General features: G+C 36.7%; 2 protein-coding genes and 1 long non-coding RNA gene across 3 annotated transcripts; 2 read left to right on the top strand and 1 right to left on the bottom strand.

Moving 5' to 3' along the window:
• Positions 1-43: 43 nt before the first annotated feature.
• LOC132604203 (uncharacterized) lies at positions 44-7,207 on the bottom strand. Its single transcript, XM_060317586.1, has 7 exons — positions 6,890-7,207; positions 3,010-3,070; positions 2,809-2,903; positions 2,693-2,726; positions 941-995; positions 813-855; positions 44-389 (listed from the first exon to the last, which is right to left on the bottom strand). The coding sequence occupies exons 1-7, from the start codon at positions 7,091-7,093 to the stop codon at positions 318-320; spliced, it is 564 nt and encodes a 187-aa protein (XP_060173569.1). The 5' UTR covers positions 7,094-7,207; the 3' UTR covers positions 44-317.
• A 1,894-nt stretch (positions 7,208-9,101) lies between these two features.
• LOC132604202 (pyrophosphate--fructose 6-phosphate 1-phosphotransferase subunit alpha-like) lies at positions 9,102-17,641 on the top strand. Its single transcript, XM_060317585.1, has 19 exons — positions 9,102-9,260; positions 11,818-11,990; positions 12,244-12,356; positions 12,622-12,696; positions 12,780-12,893; positions 12,992-13,059; positions 13,237-13,320; positions 13,729-13,782; positions 13,968-14,048; positions 14,160-14,253; positions 14,337-14,410; positions 14,631-14,741; positions 14,839-14,883; positions 14,970-15,026; positions 15,883-15,987; positions 16,292-16,408; positions 16,609-16,712; positions 16,917-17,082; positions 17,244-17,641. Exons 1-19 carry the CDS (start codon positions 9,171-9,173, stop codon positions 17,370-17,372), a joined length of 1,854 nt encoding a protein of 617 aa, XP_060173568.1. The 5' UTR covers positions 9,102-9,170; the 3' UTR covers positions 17,373-17,641.
• Positions 17,642-22,954: 5,313 nt separating this feature from the next.
• LOC132602585 (uncharacterized) lies at positions 22,955-23,539 on the top strand. The gene is made up of 2 exons (XR_009567834.1): positions 22,955-23,075; positions 23,160-23,539. It is a non-coding gene; the product is annotated as an uncharacterized LOC132602585 (long non-coding RNA).
• The last annotated feature ends 762 nt before the right edge of the window (positions 23,540-24,301 follow it).

Here is a 24,301-nt window from a genome sequence, read left to right as displayed (position 1 = left end):
CAGGAATATTTCGAGTAAATAAAAATGGGTATAGTATAGTAGGTTAGCAAAATCCATAACATATAAAGATGCAAAGCTGGAAGGAGAACTTCCAGATCGACCGTACAAATAAGCATCTTAACGTTGGTTACCATGAAAATTGGACACAAACCACATAGTAGTTTACACCAGAAATCCTCAAGAGGTTATCATTCCACATTGCTATAGACTGAAATGGACTAGAAAAACATCAAAACGAGAAAGTATTACACACGGCCATTTCAGTAAGATAGGCACTGATAGCTCGTTGTACTTCTTTAACAATTGACTTTAGCGGCTCACATGCCATTAAGAGTGATCACAATTCTTCGTGGGGTAGCCGAATCACGGTGCTCACACAACCATATGCCCTGAGATTCAGAAAACATTAGTTGTTCATAATACCTGTAAGTCTGCCATTCAAGAATTTTCAAATAAACATGTAATGGTCTTATCTCGATAGAACAGAAAAATTGACAGTTGGTAAGAACTGTCTCTGCAGAGATCTTTTCATCCTTGTGATGGTTTCGATCTCTTCTATCCAAAACGGAACCTTACTAGATGTGTAATTAGCAATTACATGTTCATCAAGACTGGGAGCAATTCACAATCAGTATAAGTAAAAGAGTAGGAATTGAAGGATAGGTTTGACCGGCTTATTAACAGTACTAGATGTAACAACTTTAACTGCTCCCTTTAACAGAACACATCCAACATGAAGGTGAATGCATTAAAATTCGTTCTTCTAGTCATGCTCAAATCAAATGACACTGGGAAAGAGCTAGCAAACATACCTGCCAGGTTCCCATGTTTAGCTTTCCGTCCGTGATTGGTATCCTGAAAACCCAAGACATGGTAAATATATCAGTGTATGAAGGAGGTGCAGGAAAATATATGGATTAGATCAAGGAGAAATTCAGACGTGAGGGTGCAGCCAAACATCGATGACTTGATATGAGCGGGCATATCATCTGGGCCTGTCAAAATTGCAACATAGAAACGTCAAAATAGCTAGCAATAAAATTGAGAAAGATGAGTTAACCAAGAAGGAAAAGAAAGAAACAAAGAACTTAATCCCTGTAAATTCAGTCAGGAAGATTGAGGGTGATGCAATAGAATATAAATAAATAAGTGGTAGTATTTTTCTTATCAAGATAAATAAGTGGTAGTATTAACAGAAGGTATGGCACAATTTGCGGAATGGAAGTCAGAATCATCAAGAAGTAATAAAAAGATATTTGCTGAACATTTAAACCGACTCCAAAGGTCTCCAGAAACAACTCAAATGCAGTAAAAGAGAAAAAATCCTTAATCATGTAAAATATTGTCAATTTTTCAATCTTCTTTATTTTAGTGTGATTAATTCTGAAAGATAATGTACAAGGAGGATCAAGGTTCTAGCTATGCAGTTTTTTTTTTTTTTTGATGACAAGGGAACCGTAGCCTCTACCCTTCGGGTGCGCACAGGGTAAACCCCACTCCTGTGCAATAGCCCGTAAACCATACAGGAGAGGTAACCCGCACTAGGCAAGCCCCGTGCAACGAGCTCGACCCAAAAGGCAAAATCCCCTGCTATTCGTAGGCATGGGGTTTCGAACCTGAGACCTGCATTATGGAAGCCCCATGCTCAACCAACTGATTCACCCTTGCGGGTGATCTAGCTATGCATTTGCTGATCAGATGAGGAAGCGGAGCTGGATGCTGAAGTACGCGACGACTGAGCTAGAATTTAACTAGTTAAACCTTGAACCTAAGTTGGTTGGATATCAAATTGTTAGATTAGATGGAGCAAAAATTCCATTTGAATTCATTCACAAGTCTCATTGTATAAATGTTGTCGATGTACATTAACTGGATAATAAGAATATGGATACACTTTAGCTCAATCGCAATTCTTTTTAACTGCCTCTCGGATCATTATATCTTCAGACAAGTTCTCTTACCTTCTTGAATCTCGAACAAACCCTAAGTAGTAAAACCTATGCCAATTTTACTTCCTTTGCAACTCCAGTCTCTCTCTTCTCATTTTTTGGTACAGGTATCCTCCTCTCGTAATTTCTCGACTCTCATCCCATTTCATTTTAGGTTTTCTTGTATTGAGAACACGTCTGTAGACTTACATCACACTGAAAGGTGCTAGCCAGCACTGCTTAAAAAGGGGAAATGGCAACGTCAGCTTGAGGACTACTCTGGATTTCATGTAATTTGATTCCATACCTTCTTTTTGTAAGAAGTAATTACTATATCCATTTGAAGATGCATTTAATAAGATATTTTTAGTTTCTCGCTGTTTTGAAGGAGGAATGTTTTAGGTTTTGATTACTTAGGTTTGTTATTTCAAAGATTACTTGATTTTCCAGTGATTTGTGGAGTTTTTATGATACTAGACTATTTCGAAAATGTGGTTTTCTTGAGTTGGAACATTGACTCTGGAATACAGCCATGTTAGCTTTATTCAAGCATCTCAGGTCAAGCACAAGCTCTTTAGATCATAATAGACAGTCAAGCTCAGGCAAAAATTGCAAGGTGTTCGGCTCAGATAGTTTTCACCCCAAACCCACACCACCCACTGAATTGCAACCCCTGGAAGAAATTCAGTCCAATACCTGATGAACAAAAACTGAAAGAAAAGAAAACAGCAGTACAGAGGGCAGGGATTAAGCTACACACTTACCCTCAAGAGTATGTTTCCACGGTGCAGATGACCCCTGAAATTGTCATTTTAAAACAAAATGAGACTCTCCACAACAATGAATGACTATCACTACACTTGGCAGAATATAATCTTACCTCTGGGACAACCCTACTAAGAAATGTCTCTGTATCATCTCGAACATCTGAGTCGTAATTTTCATTTATAGTCAAAGAAGCACTTGTATGCTGCACTGTTTAAACATACAGCTAACCATATTCAGTTATAAAAGAATTCTGGCGAAAATTAAGAGACATCAAGTATAATTTCAAGTGAAATATCAGAATAAGATTACTTACGAAAAAGATGGGCAAGGCCACATTTAAAGCCTGCTAAATCTTGACCAATTTCCTTCGTAATCTGATGAAGACATTAAGATGTTATTAATAAGAATATAATCTTCTTTTTCGGAGTTGGAAGTGGGATAGAACACAAAAATTTGGGCAAGAGAAAGAGAAAATTAACTCCTCAGTGAGTATTTTGTTCGACAGTAGAGAAATGCTGCTCCATTAGCGAGGTACAGAATGCTTAAGTTTAGATAAGTTTATCATAAGAACATTTTTTTTATTATTCCCTGGATCAATATATTAACAGCATATAGAAAATTAAGGCAGCTAGAAATACTAATGCTAATAACTGCCCATATAACTGTATAGAAGTTGGGATATCACCTTTGAAACCTGATCAAAAGATGTTTCATTAGCCAGAAGAATAAGAATGGAAATCCGAGTACATTCAACTTTTGTAAGAAAACATGTCAGTTTAGTTTGTGAGCCAGCTATTACGCCATGTTGTGATAACATTTCCAGAGTTTCTATTTTCACGTTGCTTCTTGTAAGGGTAAAAGTGAAAGTAATTAAAAAATAATCCTGTCCATATTGATTATGCCTACTGACACGATATATATTTCTCACTCCCCTCCAGAGGCAAAGCTAGGATTTGAACCTTATGGGTTCTAAATTCTAGGGCAGCGACATCAGGTAACTGGTTATTAAATTTAATATTTGTACATATTCAATAAATTTTCCTTTATACAAATACATGGTTTGAATTAAAGCTACTGGGGGTTTGGCTGAACCCGTATGCTAGCTTCTAGCTCTGCCCCTCCTCCTCTCCACCCATCCCCACCCCATGGCCACCCCCTAAAAGTTTTGCTAAACTTGAATTTGTATGACAAAATTGCTGAAAGCATTCCCAGAACAATCTAGTGAAGTAACTTCTCCACTTATCATTTTTGAACTAACATAAGGGGAAATGGAAAGGTGGAAATTTTAAGCAAAACGTTATGACTCTACAAACCAATTGAATCAATCACTCTTCCATTTGTTGTTCTAAGATGAAGATGAACTGATACAACAACAACATACCCAGTATAGTCCCACATAGTTTTGATTGAAGAGACCCGTGAAGCAGTTAATGCTAAGCTGGAGGTTTGGAGATAGACCTTGGAGTCCAAAGGGTTCAAGTTGAGCAGAACCAAGACGGAATACTTGGAGTGCAAATTCAATGGTGCATGCATGAGGAAGGCATGGAGGTGAGGCTTGAGACGCAGGCCATCCAAAAGAGAGGAAGTTTTAAGTATCTTGCGTCCATTATCCAAGGAAATGGGGAGATTGATGATGATGTCACACAATGTACTGGGGCAGGGTGGATGAAATGGAGGCTCGCCGCCGGAGTCTTGTGTGATAAGAAAGTGTCACCAAAGCTCAAAGGCAAGTTCTACAGAGTGGTAGTTAGATCTACTTTGTTGTATGGGGCGGAGTGCTGGCCAGTCAAGAAATCTCACATCCAAAAGATGAAGGTTGTGAAAATGAGGATGTGCGATGGAGGTGTGGGCATACTAGGAAGGATAGCATTAGAAATGAAGTTATCCGGGACAAGGTAGGAGTGGCCTCGGTGGAGGACAAGATGCGGGAAGCGGGCTGAGATAGTTCGGGCATGTACAGAGGAGATGCATGCAGGCCCCATCGCAGAGGTGTCATAGAGGTAGAGGTAGGCCGAAGAAGCAATATCAACAAGAAAACTAAAATTCTCAAATACCATTTAAATAAAAATAAAAATAAATAAAAAACTCAATTCAAGGTTTCCAATAAATCCCTTGCTTTATGAAAATAATACATAACAACAGGAAGCAAACTACCCTATGTTTTTTTGTGCATAGAGAATCAAAAGTAAATTAAATGCATCAGTTCGACCTCCAACAGCGAGAAAAATAAGAGAAACGCGTTACACATTTTTACAGGGTGATCTGGCAGGAAATTATTTTGGCATCACCCACTACAGGTAAGAGCTTATTGAGCCATTATGCACATTTCAAGTTCAGTGGAGTTGATTGTGGTAAAGCACCAGGCAATCTTTTCAAGCAACAGTGTCACATAATTAAAGTTTAACATTACTCAAATTCTTTTAGTAGCTGCAGCTAATTAAAATGAGGGCCATAACAAGCAACCAATGGTGTAGCCTAGCAGTCAATGAAGTAAACCTTGGTGCCAATGGTTCAAATCACAAGACAAAAAGGAGCTAGGTGATTTCTTCCCTTCTGCTTAAGGCCTGGTGGTCATAGTTACCCGGTACCTGTACTCAGGTAACAGGTACTCGATGAGATAATCGAGGTTTCGTTGTCAGAAAAATAGGATTTCCATAAAGACGCCAAAACAGGTTGACCAATACCATCAATTTCTTCGCAGAAGCAAGAAATAATACAAAGTAAGTTGCTACCAATAAGGCAGAGATCATCAAAACACCAAAGACCCAATATTTCAATTCCAGAAGCGACCCCATAGCCCACAAGTTAACACTATCACATCTCTAAAAAGTGCAGTCTTGGCAGTATCTTGGTTCACTTAATTGTCAGGAGCAAATTACGCCCTCCAGATCAAAAAAAGAGTCCACTTAGCCTTTTTTTCTTGGATCAAAAAAGGAGTCCACTTAGCAAATCAAGAAAGAATTAACCTTGTTTTTCCATATTTGCCCCTATTAAGTGTTATATGATCAAATTCCAATGCCTATTGAATTAGGGATAGTTTAGTCAAATTACCTATTTTTGTCTAGGAGTTAGTATTTTCTTAAGGGGTGTGCAAATGGCTAAGTGGACTCTTTTTTTTATCCGGAGGGAGTAACACACAAGAAACAAATAATCAATCAAAATCTTAATCATCAAGAACTCTGAAACACACAGCCAGTTTTTTCTACTCCCTCCGTCCTAATTTATGTGACACTTTTCGCTTCTCGAGATTCGAATTATGTGAAGACCAACATTTTCTAAATGCAAATTTTCATCATATTTCGTATAATTTTAGAATAGCTAACTATTAATTTTTGGATATTGAATTGATCTAATCAAATTTTAGCTTCGAAGTAATCAAATTAACTCTCAATAAGCTAAAAACATCACATAAACTGAGACCAAGGAAGTAATAAATATATGCAAGTAATCAAAGCGAACAAAAAAAATTAAATAGATAAGTTGATTGACATGACACATATATATACCTTAGATGTAACAAGATGACAACCCCGCCTTTGAGGTGGAAGAGTTACAGTTTTTTGAGCCCATTTTGGAGAAGCCATGGAATCTGAAGGGTTGATCTCAAAGGAGTATACTGACACTTTAATTTTATCGAGTTGAGTGAATAATTTATACGGTCACTCAACTATAGCAAATTATCTACTAATTTCACTCATGTTTATTTTGTATCAACAAAGTCACTCAACTTAAGACTCGTTTTCCCATAAAGTCACTCAACTTAGACTAGTCTTCCTAGTTTTCTCACAAAGTCACTATAGCCAAAAACTAAGGAATAATTACATAAACCCCCCTCAATTTTGGCTTCGTATCACTTACTTCCTTTGTGGTTTATACTATTATCCTTACCTTTATTATTTTAATTTTCTTTGTAATAATTCTTTTCTCTACCCCATAAAGGTAGACCTAAGGTGTGCGTACATCCTACCCTCCCTGATTCACTCGTGGGATTACACTGGATATGTTGTTGTAATAATTCTTTTAATCTAATGAAACTTTTAGCTTCTAAGAAGTCAAGTTGACTCTCAATAAGCTAAAAACATCACATAAACTGAGACCAAGGAAGTAATAAATATATGCAAGTAATCAAAAGCAAACAGAAAAAAGGAAACAAATCAGTTGATTGACATGATACATATATTATATATATATACCTTAGATGTAACAAGATGACAACCTCGCCTTTGAGGTGGAAGAGTTACAGTTTTTTGAGCCCATTTTGGAGAAGCCATAGAATCAGAAGGGTTGTTAATTGTTGTTCTCAAAGGAGTATATTGACACTTTAAACTGATCGGTGCCGTAAATGGCTTAGCAATTCCACCGAATGATACTAAAGAGGAAGAAGAAAGAGACAGCATTTGCTTTTTTTCAACAACTCTTAACTCTTTTTACTAGTAGAGCAGTGTGGGACTTTGGACCAAACTAGTGTTAGTGATTTTGGGCTTCAAAAAGGCAATTCCAACAAAATTTAAAATGAGGCCTATAAACACATATGGCTTGTTGTTTTGTTAAAGAGTGTATGGTCCAGATTTAGAACTCTTAACCTCCACTGAAATGTTAAAAGAGTAAAATCCTATGTCAAAATTCCATTATTTGCCCCTAACCTTAATAAATAAAGAGTTATATACTCCCTCAATCTCAAAATAAGTGTCAGCTTAAATAAATAATACGGAAAAGGCTCATATATGTCATCGAACTATCGAAAATGGATCATTTATGTCACTTGTCAATAGTTTAGCTCATTTATACCATTGAACTATCGGAAATGACTCATTTATATCACTCATCAATAGTTTGGCTCATTTATGCCATCGCCCATTACCAAAATCACTCATCCATGTCATTTTTCATTGACGCCGATTTTACTATACCAGATATGACACGTGGCCTCCAACTAGATTATGGTTGTGGGTGGGTAGTTGTATGGGTCGGATTTTTTATTAATTTGAGATTTAAAATTGGGCTGGTTTAATTAAATGACGTAAACCACTAATTTGAGGCCACATGTCATATCTAGTATTATAAAACCGGCGCTAATGAAAAATGGCACGGATGAGTCATTTTGGTAACAGACGATAGCATAAATGAGCCAAACTATTGATGAGTGGCATAAATGAACCATTTTCGATAGTTTGATAGCATAAATAAGCCAAACTATTGATGAGTAGCATAAATAAGTCATTTCCGATAGTTCGATGACATATTTGAGCTTTTTCCGTAAATAATATTAAAAAATAAGTGTTACCTTAGAAATTCAAGACAAAAAATGACAAGTGTGTCCAACTATGCTCTTATCATTAAAGAAATAATCTTCTTTAATATTGTTAAACTCTCAAAAAAACATCTAATAAATAGGCATAGTTTAGTAAACTTCACAATGTATTTATTGATTTCTTGATTTTTGTTAAGGTGACGTTTGTTTTGGAACGGAGGGAATATAGTGCTACTGCAATAAATTTTTTACTCTATCAGGTCATTCAAATGATGTTTACAAAGTAAGCTTTATTAAAGGGATTTGTAATTTGAAAAAACTAGAAATTAGAGAGAAGGATCAAATTTGCCCCGGAACTATGCGAAACGTGTAGTTTGCCTTCATTTAAAATTTACGAGTTATGACTTAATTGTGGGACACATGGCATCATCGGTACTCAGCTTCCGTTGTACGAAAACAAGGGCAATTTAGCCCATTTTGATACGACGAGAATATAATCAACCCAAACTATTAATGGGCGGTAAATTTGTACCATTTCGTATAGTTTAGAGGCAATTGGCTAGTTATGTTGTTCAGGTGAAGGTCCTTATGTTAGGGGTAGGTTCAAAATATTCCCTCCAATATACTCTTGAGTAGTTTTGGGCTTTTTAAATTTAAAAATGAGCAATTTTTTTTATCCCAATCAAATATTCAACCAGCTTTGTTTGCAATTTAATGAGAAATGTGAAAAAAGTTATTTAGTGGGCACCCATATTTTGAAATGCAGTTATTGTAGTTTGTGATATTATAGAGTTTAGTGGCAATGTCTACTACTATTTTTGGTGTTCAGTGTTCCACATCGGTCGGTTAAAGGGTACATGATCTCCCTTATATGTATTTAAACAATTTTCCTCTCGTGAACTAATTTTTGGGGTTGAGTTACACCAAAATCCATTCTTTACACGTTTGTTAAGATACGATCTAACTTTGTACATAGTACTGATGCTTAACCTTTTTTCCACTCAAATCTAACAGATAAATAAATAAAAGATATAGGATCAATCAAAACTGATCATAAAGGACTATTTTGTACATACCCAAACATAAGGGACCAATTTTTACCATTTTTCTCCTCTTCTTGGTCATGTCGCCCCCCATTAATCCCTCCTATATAAACGGTATTCTCAGAGCAAAGGAGAGAGAAACAAACAGTGCCAGTGTTTCAGTGTAGTAGGTAAATAATAATGGATGCAGATTATGGCATAGCTAGACAACTCTCTGATCTCCAAAAACTTAGATCTCAATACCAACCTGAACTTCCTCCTTGTCTTCAGGTGTTTTTTTATTTTTTATTTTTATTGCCCTTGCTTCACTATGAACTGTTTTTCCCATCTGTGTATAATATTCATTTGTTACGTATGTTTAATATTTCGACAATTAGTAAATAGTTACTGACCAAATGTATGTATTTGTAGTTTGTTGAGGTGTGCTAATGTGCTTAACAATAGATCTGATGTTGTAGATCAGATACACGTGTATCGCTCATCGCGATTCATACATTTTTCCTTGCTCTGCTATGAACTGCTTTTCCCATCTGTGTATAATATTCATTTGTTCGTGTTGGAAGTAGAACTCGGATATTTATGCGTAATAATGCATACTTTTTTCGCTAGTGAGGAAAATCAAACTCCCCACCTTGGAATAGAAATGCTCTTTATTTTTTTTTATTTTTTTGATGACATGGGAACTCGCAGCCGCTACCCTTCAGGTGCGCACAGGGTAAACCCAGCTCCTGTGCAATAGCTCGCAAACCACACCTGAGAGGTAACCCGCACTAGGCAAGCCCTGTGCGATGAGCTCGACCCAGAAGGCAAATCCCCTGCTATCGTAGGCAAGGGGTTTCGAACCTGAGACCTCCATTATGAAAGCCTGATCCTCAACAAAAAAATTATTATTCAGTAAATAGTAAATAGAGGATTTCCTAATTCAATTATTTTATATATCAATCAGAAAAGTGAAGAGAGTTCCATTACGTATTGTGAGCTAATCAATATCAAATATGGAAGGGAAATTGTTAAATTATTCAATTAGATAATAATTGATTGAATAATTTCAGAATAATTGAATTCTTTTTTCAAGTTGATTCAAATTATTCTAACGTTTTATTACTTATTTTTGTTTGGCGTACAAAAAAAAAACTTTTGGAATTCCCGGTAGAAAGAGATTTCGCTAACGAAAAAGCCTTTAATGCTACCCAATATCCCTTCCTTTTCCAAATATTTTTACGAATACGCTTTTTTGATGTCGAAGTGCGTTTTTTTGGAACTGCCATTTAGAAATTAAAAAATTACTCATTGTTATAGCTGGATGTGAAAGACATCTATTCTTCAAAACGAATTCTTTTTACTATGTGTGTCAGTGTTACTATTACCAATTGCCAAACGATTTCTTACAAGACCACTTGTAGAGTCTTGTAAATTGTCCACAACAATCACACTCTAATCTAAAGATGTTTTTTCTCTCAATTTTGTGGTGTGTAGAATGACTTCAAAGCCATCCCTTTTTATGGTAGAAGAAACTACTTTTAACTCCCACCTTCTTTAAGAGCTTAATAACTCTTCTTCCATTAACTAGGGACTTACTATGGAGTTACAATTTGCTCCATTCATGAACCGCATTCATGTGAAAAGTAACTTATGTATTCACCCATTAAGGGTGGAGTTACATTAGTTCTAACAGTTCACCCGCTAAGTTTCATTGGTATGATTCCGAGAGCAGTTGCATATGTTTAACATTTCAAAAAATCAGCGAATAGTTTCCAGCCAAATGTATATTTCATTAGTTTGTCTAGGTATATTAATGTGATTAACAATAGATCTGATGTTGTAGATCACATACGTTCTGCTATCTGTCTTGTTACTGCTTTTCGGTGTAAGGTGTCTCTTGTCGTATTAGAATTATTATCTTATTCGTAGCGGGCACAATTTTCTGTTCGATTTTTTAGTCATTGTGTTAATATAGGATTTATTAGTATGATGATGATATGAAATGAACTTAAATGAATAAGTGGGGATTCATATAGGTGACCTCAATTTGTTTGGGATTGAGGTGTGGTTGATCTTTGTGTTTATAATATGTGCCAATTATCAAATTTAAAAGTAAGGTGATCGAGTAGTTGTGAGAAGAAAAAGAAGGAATAATGTTAAGTTGGACAGGTTAGAAGTGCAGGTCTATTATTCACCGAGTTTCAAACCATGGGCCATTTTCCCTCAGGTATTTCTTGGTTATTAAGAGAAAGAAGAGAGAATGCATTCTCCTATAGTGTCAAGCGCCTCCAGGAAGAGATACTGATTGTCTCGGGTCCATTATTCACTGAGTTTTAACCCGTGCGCCACTGGTCCTCGAGGATTTTTTGGTTATTTTCTGGAAAAAAAAAAGAGAAGGGAGAAGCATTCACTTTCCTGTCAAGCACCCTGCAGGAAGAGATGCTGATTGTCTCTTGTTTGATGGATAACCAAGGTGGACTTTGTATAAATAGTCCTTATCCTCGCAGAACATGTGTATACTGCACTTATATTTTTAGTATAAATCAAGAACGAATTATGTATGGACTTTCTTTAACGTATGTGATAATGTATTTTGAAGTTTTCTGTTCATTTATCTGATTATTCTGTTAGATGTGTTTTCATTTTGATAAGTTACCAACTTCCACTAGATTGGTAATGAAATATGCTGCCTGTTCTTTGTATCTATGATAATATCCACTAAAAAATGCTCTTTGAGTTCGCACTTGATAGCTGCTCAGAGAGTTCAATCCTACTAACTGTTATAAGGTTGAAAGATTTTCTGTCTTCAGTCCTGAGTTTATTAAATCTGGTTTCACTACAACAGGGTACTACTGTGCGGGTAGAGCTTGGTGATGCAACCACTTGTGCAGATCCCTCTGGTGAACACGTAATAAGTCGGTCTTTTCCTCACACTTATGGTCAGCCCTTGGCCCATTTTCTTAGGGCAACTGCCAAGGTCGCTGATGCTCAGATAATTACCGAGCATCCAGCAAAGAGGTATGTATTATAATCCTTCCTTTTTGTTGTTTTTGGAATTCCGCACTTACTGTCTTTAGAACCTAACTGAGGGGACTAAATGTCTAAAGCTAGCGGTTCCTATCAATACTGATGCATTTATTTATGTATAAACATAAGGACAGAAGTTCACTGAAACATGGATTTCTGTGAAATGAGCTTCAGTCATTCTTAAGCACATCATAAACATTTCTAGTATCGTGCCGTTCTCATTGTGTTCATTCATTCTTTTTAGGGTTGGAATTGTTTTCTGTGGGAGACAATCTCCTGGTGGACATAATGTGATATGGGGTATTCATGACGCCCTTAAAATTCACAATCCTAACAGTACTTTGCTTGGTTTTCTGGGTAAGTAGTCTTTTTATGTTTGTGCCCTATGTTCTGTGATGTGTCTACCATGTTCTTCTATAAATCTGTTAGACTTCAAGATTGTTTCTCATACTCTTCTGGTTGAAATCTCCTTGTCATCTATTATTGGAGGACAGTAAACCCTTAGAAGACCTACTTTAACACGGTTAACATGAGTGTCTCTTACATACGTCATGTACTCATATCTACTAGGCTGAGTTTCATCATTTTTCCTGCTGAATCTCTCCTTTTCAAATGCCAACAGGTGGGTCTGAAGGTTTATTTGCACAGAAAACCCTAGAGATCACCAGTGATGTTCTAGCCACCTATAAGAATCAAGGTAGGATCTGGTTTTTGGATAAAGTCGGTATTTATTCCTTTTTGCCTTTGAGCTGATCATTAGTTGATTTATCCCCCATTAAGGTGGTTATGACATGCTGGGCCGGACAAAGGATCAAATTAGAACGAGCGAGCAAGTTAATGCCGCGATGGCTGCATGCAAAGCTTTGAAATTGGATGCCCTTATCATTATTGGAGGTACTTATTATGCAACTTTTTCGGTTCATTATGGATCTTCAAACAGTAGAGCGTGCGTACACACATATACATTCTAACATATGCTTTGTATTTTGAAGGGGTAACATCAAACACTGATGCTGCTCAACTGGCAGAAACATTTGCCGAAGCAAAATGCCAAACAAAAGTATGCATGGGTTGCGGCTGTTCTCTTTATCTTATTTACTGTTATGCTTCTGACTTTTCATGAATAGAAATGAATAACCAATTTTTTTTGCAGTATTCTAACTTTAACTTCTGCATTTTCTTCCATTTTTCCTCTCATTATGGAAGTTTCATACTTTCTGATTGTCCTCTTCTCCAGGTGGTTGGAGTTCCTGTTACATTAAATGGAGATTTAAAGAATCAGTTTGTTGAAGCAAACGTTGGTTTTGACACAATATGCAAGGTATTAGTCCAGTTATGTCAATCATATGAAAGGAAGCATTCATCTAAGGACCAACTTTTTGACAATATGCTAACATCTAACACCTTTTCCTTTTCCTTTGAGAGGCATTGTCATTTTCATTTGTGTTCATGCTTCCCACTATAACTTTGAGGGTCTAGCTTATGGTGGTCGGCAGGTTGAGAGTTCTTTTTACTTGTTATTTAATATGTGATGGAATTTGATGTGAGTACATTCAGCAGCTACTAAGTGTTAAATTTGTAGGTCATTTTGATGACTTCTGCATGAGCAATAAGTCCTTGTTTTTTCTAGTTATGATGCTATTTGTGTGCTTCAACTGAAACAAATTTCTAACAAATTATAAAATTGTTTTCTTGGGAAGAAGCTTATTGTTATCCTTGTTCATCTTAGGTTAACTCCCAACTGATTAGCAATATGTGCACTGATGCGCTTTCGGCAGAAAAGGTAATTTAATGTCTTCACATCTCTTCCAATTTCTATGGAATAGTCGGGTTAATTTTAAAATACGTTTCTGCCTTTGTGGTGGCTTTCATTTCTGTTATATAAATTTCTTATGATGGTGTTGACTGTCTGTTGATTATGTTTACAACCTTATGTTTTATGGTAACATGGTAATCTTTCCTTTTCAGTACTACTACTTCATCCGACTCATGGGACGAAAGGCATCACATGTTGCTTTAGAATGCACTCTGCAGTCACATCCTAATATGGTTCGTTTTACGGCTTCACTGAAAAACTAATGAAGTAATGGTGCTGTTAGCACATTCTATCTTAGAACTTGCAAGTGTTCTCTATCAAAGTGTTAATAAATGATCTTGCAGGTAATTCTTGGTGAGGAGGTAGCTGCATCAAAGCTTACTCTTTTTGACATCACAAACAAAATTTGTGATGCAGTTCAAGCTAGGGCCGAACAAAGTATGGAAACTTTACCTTTTCTTTGTTGTCGTTTGAGGTGTTTTTCCAAAAAAATTGTCTGCTCACTAAGTTTTTCGATTTAGATAAAAACCATGGTGTGATCCTGTTGCCAGAGGGGCTTATTGAAACTATTCCTGAAGTATATGCTCTTCTGCAGGTAAAATCCAAATAAAAGAGTTTTATTTCTTAGCCTGCCTCACAGGATCCCTTATCACACCCTCTTCACTCACCCAAGGAAAAAAGAAATAACGGGGAAAGAGAACAAATAGGCCAAGAAAGAAATACTTCCAAACCTTAACTGGGCTTTCTATGATTCTTTGTTTGGAATTGGAATTTTTGGTTTTCATATTGCCTTGTTGTGATCCTGTGTGTTACAGGAAATTCATGGTTTACTCACAGAAGGCGTTTCTGCTGATAAGATCTCCTCTCAACTATCACCTTGGGCATCTGCGCTCTTTGAATTCTTGCCGCCTTTTATAAAAAAGCAGGTACCACTTGTCTATTGTTGGAACTGAGTACTCAGATATGACCGATATTAAGTTTCACTTGGATGGTTCTTAACATAAAATACTTATGATGTTGCAGCTCCTCTTGCACCCAGAATCAGATGACTCTGCTCAGCTATCACAGGTAACCTATTCTCCCTTTGGATGGTGTGTTTGGTGATACATGTGAACTATATTTTAAGTTGATTATTCTTTTATTCTTCCACACAGATTGAGACCGAGAAACTTATTGCTCATCTTGTGGAAACTGAAATGAATAAACGATTGGTATAGCTTCTGTCTTTTTCTATTCTGGAATGTATAAGTGTTGCATGTAATATTTCGTATGGTTGTTCTTTAGCTACAATAAATAAAATATCCCATCTCTAAACATGAAAGAAATTTTGAGAAAGGATATGTATGTTGTTTTACTACTATAAGCTTTTGAGCTTGTAAGTGAATAGCACTGAGTTCTGCCAACCTCTACATTGTTGTTGTGTTACATTTCTTGGCGAATTTATTTGATGGAAAGTTACAAGAATGATTTCCTTCAATACACTCTGTCAGAGAAGATTAAGGACCACATTTGTGCAAGTTTGGAGTGGGGAGAATGATATGTTTAGACCTCAGAAAATTCAATCAAGTTTTTCTCTTTCCTTATTTCATGAAATACAGCTCTTCTTCCTAACGTTTTACGTCGGAATGCTAAATCTTAAAGCTGCTTACGATATTGTCCTCCCAAAAACAAGGTTATGTTACATGACCTCTTCCTTTGCTTTGACATTGCCTGTGTCAGACAGTTTAGACTGGATATGGCTATTTCATATGGTGCTTTATCAGAGCTTAAAATCTTGCTCAAGAACTGAATGTAGCCGTATTGACTACATAATCATGTCCATTGCTAGTACTAAAGTTCATTGACCATAGAAGGTTGTTACTGCATACTTGATACAGATCCTTCAGCCATTATTACGTTTTCACTGAGCAGTCTTTCTATGTAAATTTTTGTTTACTTGAAAATCATTGTTATTACTTTTAACAGCTGGTGCATTTGAAAAAGTGAATCTCACATGATTTAGATATTTGCTGCCTTGGTCAGCGTTGCCTTAACATAATATCTCTTGTATCTTGTATGACTTTACAGAAAGAAGGAACTTACAAGGGAAAGAAATTTAACGCAATTTGCCATTTCTTTGGTTATCAAGCTCGGGGATCATTGCCATCAAAGTTTGATTGTGACTATGCATATGTGAGCTTAATCTTTTTTCCTTTCTTTTTCTTTTAAGTGAGACATACTCCCTCTGTCCTATTTCATGTGCTGTTGTTTGACTGGCATGTAGTTTGAGAAAAAAAAAAAAGAGAGACTTTTGAAACTTATATTCTAAAACAAGCCATAGATATTTGTATGGCTATAAATCAAGTAAATTGTTTATAAAAAAAGGGTACCATTCTTTTCTGGACAAACTAAAAAGGAAAGTGCATCACATAAATTGGGATAGAGGGAGTACAAGATTGTTACAGAATAAAAAGATAGTAACAGAATTACATGCCAGGTACTTGGTCACGTCTGCTATCATATTTTGGCTGCTGGCCTCAACGGTTACCTGGCCACATTGACTAACTTGAAGAATCCTGTCAACAAGTGGCGCTGTGGGGCTGCTCCTATAACTGTAAGCTCCATACTATATTTTGCACTGATGTCCAATTGGAACTTGTTGACTAATGCACCCTAAAGCTTATCTATTTTTGGTGAAGCTGTACTAATTACGTTTAAGGTTTCACACTGTCCGCTACCTACCAAAAAATAAAAATAAAAATAGAAGAAAAGAGGAAAAAGATTTGACCTTATCACTGTTTGTTTAAATTCTAGGCTATGATGAGTGTGAAGCGGTATGGTCGTGGTCCTGGCAGGGCATCACTTGGAAAGCCTGCTGTGCATCCAGCCACAGTGGATTTGAGGGGCAAAGCATACGAGTATGTCGATATCTTAACTTTTGCTTTTTTACAAGTGAAGCTTAAGAGGAAGCCGAACTTTTGTGGTTGAAAAGTAGGAAGTAGACAATAAATTCCCAGGAAAAGCTCTCTTAAGAGCTGGCATTCTATAGTGAATTCTGTGCATCTAAGTGATTCTTCTTTGGCCTGCCACTGGACCTGATTTGTCTCGTTACTTTGGTGCAGATTATTGAGTCAGAATGCAACAAAGTTCTTGCTCGATGATGTTTACAGAAACCCAGGTCCCCTCCAGTTTGATGGCCCTGGTGCTGACGCAAAGGCTGTAACTCTTTGTGTTGAAGACCAGGATTACATGGGTCGCATTAAGAAATTGCAAGAGTATCTGGACAAGGTGATTACTGTAGATATCTACTCTTACATAAAATTATAGCATCATTTATTTATCATGGCCAAGTGCAATCCAAGCTTGGCTATACATTTACATTCATTTTTTTTTTTTTTTTTTTACTTTGGTTTGGTGCATGCCTTTTCATTTTATTATCTACTTTCCAGGTTCGTACAATGGTGAAGCCTGGATGCTCGCAAGATGTCCTGAAAGCTGCATTGAGTGCCATGTCTTCTGTTACAGACATTCTTTCTGTGATGGCCTCTACTTCAAGCAATGTGAGCACACCATTCTAGATGAGAACACCCCTTAACCTTGCGGAAATTCTATTTGCCAAACTTAATAGAATTCAACCCCTTCTTTTTCTCCCCAATCATCTTTTGTCGGATTTTGCAGAAACTTTATTTGGTTACAGAAATGTTAGTTAGATTGTGCGACAATATAGAGGTCTTCAAATGTCTCGAGTCTGTTTCTTTATTTGTGCTTTTGTATTTTTGACGAGTTGAATAATGTTGAGAAGAGCGGTTTCTAGGGATATACAAATGTTTGGTGCTTCTCTCGATGAGATCTTTGGACCACCAATTTGTTTGATTTGTTGCAACTTTCGTCTTTGGTGGTGTCTTCGAGCAAAGAAGTACATAATTTGTGCACCACCAATTTGTTTGATTGCAACTTTTGTCTTTGGTGTGTCTTTAAGCAAAGAGGTATGTATCACACTCATTCACAAGCGCAAGGTGCCCATCTGCTTGAATGGAGAGAGGATTTGATAGGCGTGTCGAAAACTTTTACAAAAATTCAATATGTTTATCAAGGATTTTAAGAAAACCCGACAGAGACTTAAAATGTTCTCAAACAGTACCCTACTAAATCTAGATAAATATAATCCACGCACATAATGTTATTATAAATATATTGCATATCAAAGCAAAAAGCTTAAACAATAACTATGGGTCAAGTGCCTTTTCCTTTCCTCGTGGACACTCCTTTGCATCAATTTTCAGCTTGTGAAATATACTAAGATCCGGCTCCTGAAAATCAGTTGGGTAGAAACAAAACAAAGAAAAGTTAGTTATCAAGCACAAGTGCATTTTTGGTACAAAACAAATGGCAAGGCACTGAGTGCCGTGTTTCGCCCAGGCCATGGTTCGAGGCGTGACATCACTTTTATTAAGAATTGTCTTACTTATTACTTCAAAGTTCTTATAAGCACTAAAAAGTTATATTTAATATTAACTAATAAATAAGCTAGGAAAATTATAAATAATAGGACATTTTATTGTTTTAGGGTTTAAAATTTTCTATAAAGCCCCTGAACCCGACCCGACCCCCTAATTTTGGTTTGATTGTTACTCTCATGGCATATGTTATTAAGAAATGAACTTTAAATTTCCATTTGGCATATATACAAGTTCAGTATTGTGTATTGTTAGTTTGGACTATAGTTTAGTGCTTATGTTATTTCGTTCTTCACAAATTCTTACCATCAGTAGGGTCAAAATGGATTTATTTGGGTTAAAACCCTACCGAACACAACCCAACCGAATTGGTCCTTATTTTTCCTCTTAAACTCAGAATCGCCTCTTTCAGTGGTTTCTCTTCATCATTATGTTGTGTTTCTCATCCTCCTTCACTCTTGCAGCGGTTTCTTTTTATTTCCTTATGATTCTCTTCATTTGCAAATGGAGTTTATGTTTCTTGTTAAATTGCATTGAATAATATGTTGCATTCTAAACTTGTTGTCATTTTGATTTTAGTGTCATTATTTTGTTCGGCATTTAGGTTTTGTTCTTGAATGATCTTTATGTTTTTGTTTAAATTGCTATAAATAATATGTTGTTACAGATCACAACGTACTTTTCTCCATCTCTCTTTCGCACTTTCATCCAAAATGAATAAAAAGGATCTCGTGAAGCTCGCTAATCGACTCTTCTCGTCGGCGTATCAATGTCAGATAGGGGACTGTGTATAGAATCTTCGAAAGGCTATGCTTCTAGAAGAACATGTCCAGCGAAAACATAAGTCCATCACAGTTTTCTGCGTTTGTGGCCAGGAGTTCGATTCTGCTTAGTCGTTGGTGTCACGACCTATTTTGCCTAGGTCGTGCGGGCACTTACCTTCCCACCAAAATGGAAAGGATAGGGGAGTCACAGCCCCCAACCAAGGGAGTGGTTACGTTCACTATGTCCCCCTTATTCCCGACAGAGCATCTAAAGAAATAGTACAATCCGGAATATTAATACATAAGTGACTATGTCTCCGGATAAAATAGAACATAAAGATAGGAAAGTCTTCAAGGCGACGGATGGCCATGCTCACCCTGGAAACTCGAGAATAGAGCTGAAGCGACTATCAGCCATGCGTCACGGAAGTGGATTCAACCTGATACTCTGCATTCATAAAAGAATGCGGCAAGTGCAGGTTGGTACAAGACAACAATACTGGTAGGCATCATCGGTTGACTAAGCATAGCTAACACAACTCAGATATAAGCAAATAAATCAACAAGTATAAGACAATGCAATCAATGCCAAGTATCCATCAACGCCTATGTAAAGCATCTAATCCCAAATATGTCAAGTCTGAATATATCCAATCCAATCCAACATCACGATACAATCACCAAGCATCTCAATCAAGTCATAATGCCAATGCAAGGCAATAATGGTATGAATGCAATGCAATGCCATGCACATGCGGTGTACACATATTCTCCGGGCGGAAATATCGACGTCTCGGTAGCACAAACCAGCGTGACTCGCGAAGTCTAAGTGTCACCCGTCTCAGATCTTTGCCTAACAGACAGACGGGACCCCGAATCTTTGCCCACGGGGGGTTCTCACCGGCACTACCCTGGGGGACTTGCAGAGTCCATGCACTAACAATGATTCCGGAACTAACATCAGATATCGGTCATACAACAACGATTCCGAAATTGATCATCGGATATCGGCCTCTCACATCACTCAAGTAAAAGAGTTTCATCAAGATTCCGAAATTGATCATCAGACATCGTCCTCTTACATCACTCAAGTAAAAGAGTTTCATCAAGTATCCATTTCACACAATCAACGATTCCGGAATGAACATCGGATATCGGCCACCTCATATCACTCAAGTAAAAGAGTTTCATCAAGTATCAATTTCACTCAACAACCATTCCGGGATGAACCCCAGATATCGACCATGCAGTAGTGTATCATGAAAATGAGAGTGTATGCAATGCATGGATCAGCATTGATAATCATGCTCAATATCAAAAGTACCAACAATGGGGAAGCCACAATATATCCGAATCACAAATACCAATAGTGGGTATGCCAATAATATAACTGAATCACAAGTACCAACAGTGGGTATGCCAATAATATAACTGAATCACAAGTACCAAGAGTGGGTACGCTAACAGTATGTTTTAATCACAAATACCAATAGTGGGTATGCTAACAATATATCCGAATCACAAATACCAACAACGGGTATGCCAACAATATCGTAATGAAAACGATAAATAAAATCCAATATCTATCAACAACTCACGACTGCAAGCCAACACAATAGAACAATCAAACACAATACAATAGGATAGCCAGTCCCAACACACAATAGGGCCCAGCCTATGGCAATATCCAACCCAACTTCATACTCGAAATTTCACATGCTTTCTCAGACAATATAATCTAAATATTTGCTTCGCTATACGGAGTCTTACCGAAGGTAAGCCATAACCTACCTGGATGGTCGAACCACAACACCAATAACTCACTCCTTTGCTTTGCCTTTCCGCTGAACCTCAGAACCTAAGTAGTCTAAGCATAATCGAAATCTAGATTAGAAATCATGAAGAATGACACTAATATTGTTACTATTTCAATTAGGTCAATTCTAGCCCCAGAAATTGGGGAAATGGGTCCATAAGGGGCATAATGGGGAATTCGGAAGCAAAATGCTAAATGAAGTACTAGGTGATCATAACCCATCCACTAATCGCTGATTTAACTCAAAGATTAGCCTAATTTCTGATTTCAAGCAAACCCCCAAATTGGGTATAAACCCTAAGTCTTTGATTCCGAAATTCAACACTAAAAATGAAAGATATATGATTAATAAGATTAGATTATTCAAAATCTAATATAAACATCATCAATTTCCTTATACGTGAGCCTAAGGAAAAGTTCATCAAAACCCCTTTTCAACTTCCATCACTAAGGGATTATTAAAGAGAAGGGGGAAATCTAGGATGATTGTGATTAAGGAAGAGTAAAGGAATAGGCAAGATTTACCTCCAAGAATGTCTCCAAAATATCTTTAAGAACTGTTATCCAAGCTCTAATTTCGAAATGGAAAATAATGAGGGTCTAAGGGCTTATTTAAATCACACTTAATGAAAATACCTGGCCCGTCACCTCTACGATGATAACAGGGCCTCTACAGCAGCACTGCTACAGTGCCCAAAAGGCCGCCCTGGCGGCTAGCACACCGCAACAGCGGTGCCGCCATATTGGGCACTAGGTACCAGAATCCCTCTGTTTTTCCTAAGGCTTCAATTAAAATTCTGGTCTATTCCCGAGGCCATCTGCTCACAAACCATACACACAGACCCACACAAAAATATGCTACGAACGCGCTTGTGGCCTCGGAATTTCCAATGGAGGCTTCATTGACCAAGTCAACCCCCAACGCCTTAGTTTTAATTTTCAACCCAAGTCCCAAAATGCATCCAAGTGCATTAGGAATCGAACCAAATATACACATAAGTCATAAGCAACCATCCGGACCTCTCGAAATTGACACATTTTCAAAAAAGGTCTGTTTACCCAAAAGTCAACTTCGGGTCAAAATGCGCTAGTCAATGCTCGAAAAAGGCAAAAATGCCGAAAAGACTATAACGACCAAACAGGTCGTTACAGTTGGCAGCACACACCTCCCGGTGTGTGCACCAAAAGGATAAGTATGGGAAGTTCATAGATCCATACCCAAGCCATACCAAAATGAAAAAGAATCTCAAAGAAAATTGCTTGAGAATGTTGGAAAAAGGTGAAGTGCCACCGCATGTTCTAGATCCAAATGCTAAATAGCCGCCTCATGTTCTAGATCCAGATGCTAAATAGATACATATAGCTACAACTGTGTTTGCTTGCTGGCAAATGGAGATTAAAAACACCTATTCATATGAAGACTCAATATCGACATGGTTTAGTAGATCCTAATGATCTAACTCTTTCACCACCTCTACTCTAATGATCCTAATGATCTAACTCTTTCTCTACCTCTATTCAATATCGACATGATTTAGTAGATCCTAATGATCTAACTATTTCACTACCTCTACTCTTATACAAGATGTTTGTGAATACTTATTTGGAAACTTGTTTAGTTGGGGATGCTTGTTATGTTGTGGTTTATATTTCTCAGAGTGAACCTTCTGAAAAGAAAAGAAAAAAGGTATTAGTCTCAGCTTGTCTGCATTTTGATTTTAGTATCATCATTTTGTTCGTCATTTAGGTTTTGTTCTTGAATTGACTTTATGTTTTGTGTTAAATTTCTATGAATAAGAATATGTTAGTCTGAGCTTGTGTGCATTTTTATTATAGTATCGTTGTTGTGTTTGTGTATTTAGGTTTTGTTCTTGAATGGACTTCATGTTTTTGGGTTAAATTGCTATGAATAGTATGTTATTAGTCTCAGCTTGTCAACATTTTGATTTCAGTATCATTACTTTGTTCATGCATTTAGGTTTGTTCTTGAATGAACTTCATGTTTTGGGTTAAATTGCTCTGAATAACATGTTATTAAATTTTATTGAATAATATGCTCTTATTCTTTAACCTGTCTGCATTCTTTTATTAGGATCATTAACTGGTTTGTGGTATGATTGAATTTTCTTTATTCTCTTTTTTCAGGAACCAGTTGAGGATTATGGCAGTGCGATTTGTGCTGGTGTTAGGCACAGACATGTCAGCCCTAGGCTTATGACTCCAATGGGCCGCAGCAAACTATACGTAAGTTCTCTTACATATCTTAAACTGTTTTGATAGTCTTTTTCTTGATAAGCCTTTGACTTGCTGCTTATTTCTCTGTCATAGGTGGATGTGGTGCTTTTGGGTGTTTAGGTACAGTTAACGCGAAGCATGCCATTCAACACCTGGATCAGGCTGTAGCAATTGATTTGTCCAAACAGGAGATTGTATATTGCTTTCCTTACAAGTGTTTATAGTTTTTATAAGCACTATAAAGTTATATATAATATTAACTAGTGGGTTAACAAAAAACTAGCCATAAATAAGTTATTATAAATTTTAGGACTTTTTATAATTTTAGGTCTTAAAAAAAAGCCCTGGAACCCGACCCGACCCTCTAATTTTGGTTTGCTTATTGCACTCATGGCATATGTTGTTTGGCATATGTTGTTAAGAAATGAACTTTAGATTTCCATTTGGCATATATATAATTTTAGTATTGTGTATTATTAGTTTGGACTATAGTTTAGTGCTTAGGTTATTTCGTTCTTCCCAAATTCTTACTGTCGATTGGGTCAAAATGGGTTTATTTGGGTCAAAACCCTACCCAACACAACCCAACCGAATTGGTCCTTATTTTCACTCTCAAACTCAAAACTCAGAAGCTCCTCTTTTAGTGGTTTCTCTTCATCGCTATGGTATGTTTCTCATTCTTCTTCACTCTTTCAGCGGTTTCTCTTTATTTTCTTACGATTCTCTTCATTTGCAAATGGAATTTATGTTTCTTGTTAAGTTACATTGAATAATACGCTGCTTTTTAAATTTGTGTTCATTTTGATTTTAGTATCATTATTTTGTCCAACATTTAGTTTTTGTTCTTGAATGGTCTTTATGTTTCTGGTTAAATTGCTATGAATAATATGTTGTTAGTCTCAGCTTGTCTGCTTTGTAATTTTTGTATCATCATTTTGTTCATCATTTAGGTTTTGTTCATTCCCTGATATGATTCGTTTTTATACAGAAGAAAAAATTGTGCAAGAAATATGATTATACTAGTTGAGAAAGAAAAAAAAAAGTGAGACCAGCTGACAGAGTCTACTGCTAAGTTATATGTATATGCTAAGATTGCTATATTTGTAAGTAGCATTCTAGGATAGCATATTCTTGTAAAATTATGCACCCCAGTATTTATACTTTGGAATCAAAGCTTGTTTTAGACATCTTTACGACACAATTTATCCACTAAAAGCATAGGCATCCAGTTGTGA

Source organism: Lycium barbarum, chromosome 7 (genome assembly GCF_019175385.1).
Source record: "Lycium barbarum isolate Lr01 chromosome 7, ASM1917538v2, whole genome shotgun sequence".
Classification (NCBI taxonomy): Eukaryota; Viridiplantae; Streptophyta; class Magnoliopsida; order Solanales; family Solanaceae; genus Lycium; species Lycium barbarum.
Note: the sequence above shows the minus strand (reverse complement) of the source record. Positions and strands in the feature narration are given on the sequence as shown.